General features: G+C 34.7%; 1 protein-coding gene across 1 annotated transcript in view; it reads right to left on the reverse strand.

Moving 5' to 3' along the window:
• Positions 1–510: 510 nt before the first annotated feature.
• The window catches only part of LOC101990141 (40S ribosomal protein S7-like), a 69,775-nt gene continuing 59,304 nt past the window's right edge, over positions 511–10,981 (reverse strand). The window contains exon 5 of the mRNA XM_005355709.1: positions 511–554. Coding sequence (XP_005355766.1) covers positions 511–554 — 44 coding nt within the window. The remainder of the gene's footprint in view (positions 555–10,981) is intronic.

Here is a 10,981-nt window from a genome sequence, read left to right on the forward strand (position 1 = left end):
TTCTCTCTTCTGACAACTACAATTTCTTTCTTCAATATCTTGAAGTTTTTAATCATATAGACCTGTCACTTTCTTGGTTACAATTACCACAAGATGATTTATGAATTTGAGGTTATAGTGAAAAGTGTTGTTTTCCTGATGTCCTTCTCATTCCATATTTATTTATATGTAGGGGAACTAGTGCACCCATAAAGTGTTCCATGATTATGTCATAGCTGTGATGGACTGTTGATTGCCTTCTTACATGGTTCCTTTGTGAGACCAATAAGTCTTGTGCTCAGGGAGGGGCATCCAGGTCAGTTCCACTTCTAGGCCCTGTTTTTTTTGGGGGGAGGGGGTGGGTCCAAAACCAAAATTAATAGTGTATGCTTCCTTTTTTTGAAGAATCTCCTCATTGTATACCTCAATGGCAGTAGTTAAAACAGAAAGTATGTCATTGTGGTGTGGGCTTCGATGTCTCAAGTACTCAAGTGATAACTGGTGTTGTAAACAGTTGCCTCTGCATGCCAATCAAGATGTGTATCTTTCATCTTCTTCTCCATCAACATGTCTTCCTGCAGAGCAAAATGGAGACAATGTAATAAATTTCTAAATCTGTAAGTCAGAACTTAATAAACGCTTTCCTTTATAAGAGTCGCCATTATAAGAGTTACCATGACAATTATGTCTCTTCATGGCAACGAAAACCATAACTGAGAGAGAGGTTGGTACCAGGGACTGAGGTTTTTTGCTTTTTTTTGGACAGAATATGTTTTGGTTTGAAGGCATATGGACTTTGGGACTATGCATTAGAAAAGCAACTGAATACTTTAAATGGAGCTTAACGGGCCATACTAGTAGAATATTGAAAGATAGTAGTGCTGAGGGTTATATGAGCTGTGGGGGCCTGACCCAAGAAGTTTCAGAGGAAAAGAATTTTAGTATTTTGCGTAGAGACTGCTTTTGTAATATGTTGGTGAAGAATGTGACCAATTTTTATCCCATCTGAAAAGTTTGTCTGAGGCTAATGTGAAGAGAATTAGATTAATTGCAGAGGCAAGAAAAATCTCAAAAACAGCCTACAGTAGAATCTATCATGTGGTTACTCATGCTCATGTTTATGAAGATTGATGATGTAAGAAGCAAACTGAGAAAGTAAAATTACAAAATGTTCAGATTGAGGCCAGGAGGGAAACAAGGAAGTGGAATGGAGTCAAGTCTTATGTTCAATAAGATAAACCGACTGAGGAATACAATAAATGGAGTGGTGACTGCAGAGCAAGATCCAACTCAGCTAACTTTCCCACTCATGAAAAAAATTAAAGAGAGTTCAGAGCCTTATGTGGTGTCACATGCCTTTAATCCTAGCACTTAGAAGGCAGAAGCTTGCAAATCTCTTAATTGAAGTCCAGTGTGCTCTTCAGATTACGTTCCAGTACAGGCAAGCTATGGAGGGAGGGAGACCATGGAACAGAGAATGCTTGTATAGAAGTAATTGAATGAGGCAACTTGGTTCCAATTCCAGCAGGCAGGAGAACTTGACTGCCTTGGGTATGTGGTTCTTCTGGCTTTAGAGTAAAAGACATAAGAAAGGGGTTTTGCATCCACCATCTGAGAATAAGGAAAGTCACTGAGGGCATGGGTATAGCAGAGCTAAAGCTGCATGGAAGATTAGATAAGCCATGGTCAGAAGCTGTGAACGTGAAGTCTGCATTACTTTGCAGATCCCAAGATATAGGGGACTCCAGAGTCCTGGTATAACTCTGCCTCGTATAACAGGGAATGAAACTAGTCCAAGAAAAAGAAGTATATTGCAGTTAACAAAGCTGAAAGAAGTTGGATATCTGAAGCGTACTTTGATATGAGATATTGAGATACAGAGCTTGCTGTTTGCCCACCTGGTTTTTGGACTCCTTTAGTTCAGTACTTTCTTACATTCTTCTATTCTTGAATGGTAATATATATACTGTGTCATTATATGTTGAAAGTATATGATGTGATTTTTTATTTTAATTTATATAGAGATTAAAGACAAGAGATTGCTTGAATCTCAAATCAGACTTTGAACATTGGATTTTAAATGCTGTTTAGATGGTTTTAGACTATAGGGACTTTTGAAGTTGGACTAAATGCATTTAATATTATCTTATGGCTACAGGACTATGTGGGCCAGGGAGTAGAATGTGGCTTGAGTAGAAATCACCCCTATAGACTCATGTGTTAAATGAAAGCTTGGCTCATGGGATTGACACAATTAGGAGGTTTGACTTTGGCTTTGCTGGAATAGGTATGACCATATTTAAGGAAGTCTGTAAATGTGCAGGCAGTCTTTGAGGTCTCAAATGCTCAAACTATACCCAGTGTGGGACATGGTTGCTTTTGCTGCCTGAGGATCATGATTTAGAATCTAAGCTTCTTGTATATCACCATATCTTCCTGCTACACACTAATATGTAGATAATGGACTAAATATTTGAAACTAATCCAGCCTCTCTTAGGTCTTTTTCTTTATAAAACTTGCTGTGTCCATGATGTCTCTTCACAGTAACAGAAACCCCAATTATAATAAGTTATGTCCAGGACAGATGGTTTCATGTTGAAAAGGAACAGCTACACAACACTTGTTTTTGTTTTTTTTTTTTTCTTCAGCTCTTATACACTTTCCCACAATGTTCTCTGTGGCCTTATCCTTAAATTTTATCAGAAATAAGTACATTGTATCTATAATATTCCTAAGAGTACTGCACCAAATGGCCCCTTTTGCTGAGCATTTTGATACTATAACATTCAGGATCCAAAGTTAAGTATGAATGTTGTGACTTTCATTTTTCAGCAGCATATATGGCAGCTTTTAGTAATGGGATCATATCATCTATATCTGAAAGACCAACAACAATTACAACAGTTTCTTATTTATTAGGTCTCAGGTGGATTCTCTTGTTAATAATTCTTAGAGAGATAGCCCATTCCTGATACTGATATTCTAGAAGGGTCAAAGTCACTATCAACACAATGTTAAGCTGAATATTTTCTCTATGTACAGTTCTTCAGGTTTCACAAACCTCATTTCCTTACAATTTTCTCATAAAGTGTATACCAATCTCTTTATCTGCTAGTGGCAAAAAAATGACAGCCTGTGCTTTAGTAAATATATAAGGAACATTATGGACACAAAGAGATCAAAATAATGGTCACATCTTTTTATTTCTGACTGTACCAATCACATGTAGGAGGTTCACCCCTTCAGTCCCCAGTTATATGGGATTAATTTGTTTTATTGTTGTTCTTATCATGCTCTTTCTTGTATTTTATATTAACTTATTTTGTCACTAAAAGAAGTATGTAATGTTCTGGTGGTGAGAAGTCACCTGCTACCTAATCCTGGCAACCGAAGCTCCCTTGCCTGAACAAGGTAAAGGTAGAATGAAACAGAGAATTAACTTTCTAAATTTGTGCTTTGATTTTACAAGCCATATGCAGTCTCATGTGATCCTTTACAAACATTACTATAGTAATAATATATTTTAATGCAGTTCTTTTAATGAGATTCTAGTTATAAAAATTAATAGTGAGGACATTCTAACTTACACAAGTATACTTGTACTTCTTTTTAATCCTTGGATTTGGCTTAAATTCATTTGAAACTATCAAGTATTTAAAGAAAAGATACTCTTTGTGTATATGCACTCAAGTGATAGTTTGCCAGTGCGTGCTCTATTTTACTCTGTCTAATCTTGATTTATTTCTTCCCTTCTTAAGTGAAACCTCAGAATAATGATGGCATTTTAAGGGAGAATATTATCTTTGTACAACAAAAAATACTGTGGAATAAAGAGGCATCTTCACAATTGAGAGAAATATTTTCAGGATTCTATATCTTATAGAAAATTGGCCACTAAAATATACAAAATATATAAGAACTAAAACTAAACATCAAGAATAAATGTATGTATCTAACGTGAAATGAACTATGGAACCAAATTAAAATATTCTCAAGGGAAGAAAAACAAGAGGCCAATAAGCATCCAAAAGTTGCTTTTTATTTCCAGCTGTCAAGAAAATGCATAATCAAACTACTTAATCATTCCTCCTTACCTGGACAGATAATACAAAATTCCTGATATGGGTGTGTAGAAAGGAAAGCCTAAATACACTTTTGGAGGGAGTAAGACCAGAAACATCACTTTAGAAATCAGAGTGAAGTTGTCTCAAAACTTAGAAAGATAACTACTGTCTTGGTTTGGTTTCCTGTTGCTGTTATAAAAAGCACGGCCATAAAAGCAGCTTGAGAAGAAAGCAGTGCATTTCAGTTCCACTTCTACAACACGGTGCATCGGGATGGGAAGTCCGGGCAGGAACTGACCCAGAGTCCACAGAAGAATGCTGTTCTTTATTTCTGCTTTGTTGTTTGATGCTTGATTTTTGTTTTTACTTTTGTTTTTTTTTTCATTTTTTAATTAGTTAATTAACACATTTATTGATGATTCAGGCCTGCTTCCTCCTCTCTTCCAAGTCTTTTCTTAAGTCTCTCAAACTCCTCCTCCTCTGTTTATGTTTAAGAAAGGGCAGCCTCAAGAAAGGGCAACCTCCCATGGATATCAACAAAACATGGCATATCAATTTGCAGTAAGACTAAGCACCTAGACAATGTGATTGCGTATGAGGAGTAGTGTCTCAAAATTCACTACAAGAGTCAGAGACAAACTCTGTATGCACTGTTAGGGGTTCACAAAGAGGACAAAACTGAAGCATGCTCCACCGTGAGGTTAGCCAGCCTGCATCAAAAATTAATTAATCAAGATAATTTCACCCAACTTTCCTATAGGCCATTTCAATTTCCCAGATGAGCTTTTCTCTTTCCAGAGGATCCAAGTTTCTATCAATCACAAACTAACCAACCACATTCCCATATGACTCAACTATACTGCTCCCAGACATAAACACAATCAACTTTGGAATCTACACTCACTGATGCTCTATTCATAAGAGATAGAAAATAAAATCTGCCTAGATGTCCCCCAGCAGATAAATAGATTATTCAAACAAGCTGCATGTCCACAATGGAATTTTATTATATAGAAAGGTGCAGATACATACTTAAAAAAAAAGAATTAAAGTAAACCTGGCACAGAAAATCAACAGCTCTGTGCTTTCTATTTTATATAGAATATAACCTAAGATTTCCTGCTTTAATTATCCATTTCCTAGAGTCATCTTTGCCACTCCTCAATAAAATTGCAGTGTCATTTTTATTAACTATAAATACCTTCCTTCCACTATCACTTGATACAATAGCAGCAAACTTGCTATTTCTGTATTCTACAGATGTGTATAGAAATTGCTTCTCATTGCACCTGAGAATCATTAATGTGAATATTAATAAGCTGCACGTACACCTGATGTGAACAGTAGTCACTTAAGGCTTCATTAACAGAATATGTTTCCGAAGAGAAGAAACTTCTCTCAAGGTCCTTCATTTTTTTTTCATTCTAACGTTCATGAAAATGCACTGATCTATCAATGAAGATTAAACATTATGCAATTCGGGTTTGCTGAACATAACTTTTCTATGAATATCGTTGTCACCTGTGCTTATCAGTTTCCTGTATAGAACTTGCTCACTGACTCACACAGCTAGAGGCGTTTTTCCTAATATTTATCAAAGTCTGTGATTAGGGACATAGACGGATCCTTAAGAGTTCTTTACACTGCCACCTGGAAGCGTCTCTGACATACTCATGAGCACCACAGTCAGCACTCACATTCTGAATCCACTATATTCCTAGTGTGGTCTCTCTTTTGGTTCTAGCTTTTCTCCTCCTGGGTTCCATTTACTACAGACCATGCAGCTTTACTGCCATGGAGGCTGCAGCTAGTGCTCCATTAATGTCTGTAGAATGGCTAACAGTGTCCACAGAGGAAAGCTCAGAAGCTATCCCTTTTTGGCCTTTCTATCTTTGATGTTCACTGATATCCGCAGTGGCTCATTTCTTCCCCAGAGTGACCGCAGGATTCTCACAATTTGCCACAAATACTTTAGTGGAACACAGCTTTCATTACACCATAGTTTGTTCTCTTGTATGCTTCAGATCCACAGCTAGGCATGTTAAAAAGAGGAACAGAGGGCATCAAATTCCATAATATTTTGCTTATGAGTTTACATATTTTATTTAGTTCCTATTGAATATCAGAAGTATATCTAGGCAAAGAACACCTAGGATACAAAATTGTTCCTTGTTAATCTTAGTAGTAGTCAAATCTTAATGAGGAGATAATATACAATTTAAAAAAAATTCCTCGAATACACAAAGAACACATAATTTGCCAAACCTTCCGAATGAACTATTAAATGAAATAACAGGAGTGCTTATCTTCTAGAGAAAAAAGTGACTGTCAACTTAAAGAATAGTTAATTAAAAGTAGAAACATGAACTTTATTGTTAATAGGCTGTATGAAAAAATTAAGTGCTACATTAAACATGTTGTTATGAGAAGAATGTTTTGTAGCCTTTATTCTTTCATATTTCCAGTACTAGGGATTGCACTTAGGAACTAGTGCATGCTAAATATATACGCCACTAGGTTATGCCCCTAGCCCTTAGAGATTTTGCATTGTAAGCTGGAACAATTATAATAATTACAATATTTAATGAGATAGAGATAGAGACAATACTCAGTAAGAATGACAATTAGAAATTGTGACAAAGCAATCAATCTATTCAAAGCATTATTAGTTTAGAATTATTAGCAATTATTTTTTATTTTATTTTTAATAAAGCAAACAAACTATCAGTTTTTATTTTCTGTACCAATCCCAGTTCCCACACCTTCCCCTCCTCCCATTCCTTCCACCTCTTCTCTGTACCTGCCATCTACTCCTCAGAGAAAGTAAGGCACATTGCTTTGGGAAAGGCCAAGCCCTCCCTTCTATATCTAGGCTTAGCAGGTATCCATCCAAAGAGAAGGGCTCCCAAAAAGCTAGAACAAGCAATAGGGATAAATCCTGGTGCCACTGCCAGTGGCTCTTCAGACTATCCTAATCATATAACTCTCACCCACATTCAGAAGGTCCAGTTTGCTTCACAATTCTTATTTACATAAATTTCATCTTGTTTATTGTCATATTTTAGTATTGCATCACATTCTTCTTCCCATATCTTTCAAAAGTGTGGTAATTATTCTGTAGCATATTTGCTTCCTTCATTTCCTACTGGCTTTAAAAGCTATAACTGGATTAACATGGGTAGGAAAGTAAATAATGTTCACTGAATTGGGTCTTTAATTCTTTATCAATTTAAAGCATCAAAATGAGTTATTAGTTACAAAACATGGTTTCAAGCACATATAACCTATTATTTCCAGAAAATCATTAATCCATTGACTGAAGCTGATAGGCATAGACAAGATAAGCATGCATATTGATCACTCATCACCTTGCAGGAGTGATTCAATCAATATAGCAAAGGATAACCATTTAGGCCATTTGTAATGGGAAATTAGATTCTCTTCATGTCAAAAGAGTTCATATTGAGCTCTTCATGAGTCATTTACTTGGAAAGTCAGAAGAGTTTGCTTGGCATTGTTACTATGAAGGTGTTCTTCATATTTGATTCATTTAAACAAACTTGCTGTGATTCCTGTGTATTCTATTTTTGTCATATTTGAACATTTTTCACTAATGAAAGTTCAGGTAACTAATTTTTGTTATATATGCCAAAGTTGTGGAAGATTAATGAGGTTTAAACTCTGTAGCTGATTTGAATGCCCTACAAATACGTTTTTGTATTATTTGTGCACATACAACCTGTTTATTTTGAATTGACTATGGTAACAGAATTCCATATAATTATTTTTGGTTTTGTTTTCTAATTTTTAAATAAATTGAACATTGATACACAACACGGAAAATCATTCACATATGTTGCTGCTTAGACTTCAATATATAGCAAAAAGACTCTTTTAGGCTAAGGATTGCACAGTTATGAGAAAGCTACCTGAACATTGCAATGCATATCTATATGTCTGAGCACCATTCACTGCATACAATGTTGAAGAAATACTTAAGATAATTTCAGAATGGCAGAAAGTATATATAACTAGTTATAAATCTGAGACTGAAATATTAAGAAATAAAATGAATTTGCTTAAATACTTTGTAGAATTTCAACAGATCAGCATTTAAATTACAATGTTATAAAAATAAAAAGTTTGTATTACTACACTGTGAATTACTATAAAATAGGATAATTTACACCAAAAAAAAATCACATTATTTTTCAGTGCCTTCTTTCAGTAAGTTAGATCCTCATCTGGATTCTGGTTCAAGACATCTCACAAAGTTGAAGAATAAATTCCTAAATGGAGATTCAGTTATATCCACATGGGTTTTCTCTTCTAAGAAAAGGATCAAAGACAATGATTTGCTTTATAGAAAAGCACTTCCACTTCTTTAGGAAAATAAGGGGCTCCTTAGCACACACCTTCCAGATCAAAAAGGAGTAGAGTTGGAAGAAAATCAAATCTGCTAATCAAGAAATGCATGCTTGGCAAAATGTTCAAATCAATGTCAAAATGAAGAAGCACTCTTGGTGAATAATACCTTTATTAAGAACACAATGGGTAATGAAAAATGAATACTCCAAGTATGTGGTTAGCTTTGGTGACATAAAGATTTGTAAGACATTTGGGGACTTATTAAGACTCTGACTCAAATGGATAGAAAGATGATACATGCATAGCTAACTACATACTTACCTATCTAGCTAGCTATATAGGTGGATAGAGAGACAGACAGAAAAATAAATATGCTCTAAAGAATTGATAAACATTCTGTGTTCTTCAGAACCAAATATGCCTTTCATGAATTAAGAGCAATCCAATCAATGCACTTAAAATAGGCAAGGCAACAATTCTTGTGTTGCTACAAAATTGCAAAACATATTGAAACAAGTATAAATAGGGAATATAGGAATCCTAATATTGGTGTATACATTAAATTCTATTACATATTGTTTTGTGGTACTGGGGATCAATCCTCTGTTCGATGAGAACATGACTGTTAAGTCATATCTAGTCCTAGAATATGATCTGAACATCAAAAGGACAAAATTCAATAAGTATAAAACTAGTTAATGTATAACTAGTAACTTTCATTAATGATGTCAATACTACAGAGTGATGGTAGAGAGACCCAAACAATAGAAATTATTGTTATGTGAATATAGATGTAACTACTAATATGTTATATTGGGCATATTGTATTCACAAGTAAAGTACTATAGATAATAAAATAAAAGTGAAATGTGATCAAAATATATCCAAAATGTCAAGGAAATGATGGGAAGCAACAAGATATAAAAATGTAAAAATGAGTGAAGATACTTTTTTTTTTTTTTTTGATTTTCGAGAAAGGGTTTCTCTGTAACTTTTGGTTCCTGTCCTGGAACTAGCTCTTGTAGACCAGGCTGGCCTCGAACTCCCAGAGATCTGCCTGCCTCTGCCTCCCGAGTGCTGGGATAAAGGTGTGTGCCACCACCGCCCGGCTGAGTGAAGATAGTTTTAAAGCAAATAAAGAAATGATGATAACATGACCCCTATATAGGAATTACTTTTTCTGTTGAAAATTTCTAAAATGCAAGCTCACAAGATTATTTTTGTGAAAAAATTTATTTAAATTTATTTTTCAAAACTATATTTTGATTATATTTTTCCTTGCAGACACTCCCTACCTGCCTACAAACTTAAATTCTTGTTCTTTTTATTCTTATCCTCTCAAAAATTTAAATAAATTAAAATCAATACAAGGAAAGAAAAAAGTTCAACTTTTTTTCTTTCCTTGTATTGATTTTAATTTCATTGAAAATGCTCTGGTTTGGTTAAAAGATGCACTAATTTAGAAGATATCCCATGTAAGCAGAAATCCGAAGAAAGAGGTGTAGATGAATTCTAGGTAATGAGATTTGATGGAAAAGTTTTCTCTGAGTGGAAGCTCTTAAAGAAGTAGAGATCATGCCTCCTATCCGTTTTTCTCTGTTTTCATGCTTACCATGAGGTGAGAATTACTGCTTCATTATACCCTCTGTTTTAATATTCTGCCAATTCTCTCCTAATTATATAGGGCCTAACAATTATTAATTCATACCTGTAATCCCAGGGACCCAAATGAGACATTTTTCCTTATAATTTGATTTTCTTTTGTATCTTATCACAGTCATAAGAAACTAATTAAAACAGTAGTACTGACTTCATTCATTTTTCTACAAATATCATGATATCATTTTTTCACATATTTTCTACAAATATCATGGCATCATTTTTTCATAATCATCCATTATGTAAATGTACTATCATCTCTTTAGCATACTTCAGCAGACAAATATCTATGTTGTTTCAAGGTTATGATTGTTATGAATAAATCTGCTATGAAAAGAGTTGAGCTAGGACCATTCTGGTATGATGCAGCATCCTTGGAGTTTATGTACAGGACTGGTATAGGAGAGTCTTGAGTTAGATTGATTCTCAATTATCAAAGGAACTGCCATATTGGTTTCTAAACTATTTGTGCAAGTTTTCATGTACAACTGTTCAACAAGCTTTACTATTCCCACCAGAAATGAAGGAGTATTCTACTTGTTCCATATTATTAGCAGTAAGAGCTGCCATTGTGAGAGGTGTTAGATGAAATCCCAATGACATTTTGATTTTTATTTCTATGATGGCTAAGGATGTCGAACATTTCTTTATGTGTTTCTTGGCCAATGGTGATTTCTTTTTTGATAATTCTCAGTTTAGATATGTACCCAGTTTTAGTGGGATTATTTGGTATTTTTGTGTCTAGTTTCTTCAACTCTTTACATATTATGGATATTAACACTCCGTCAGATGTGGAGTTGGGTAAAATTTGTCACTGGACATGAAAGAAGAGCTACAGATGGCAATTGAAACAAAACCCTGATGGAAAAGTCTCAGTTATGCAAGGCCCTGAGACCACAGACCTCAGAAC

This window comes from Microtus ochrogaster, chromosome 17 (genome assembly GCF_000317375.1).
Source record: "Microtus ochrogaster isolate Prairie Vole_2 chromosome 17, MicOch1.0, whole genome shotgun sequence".
Lineage (NCBI taxonomy): Eukaryota > Metazoa > Chordata > Mammalia > Rodentia > Cricetidae > Microtus > Microtus ochrogaster.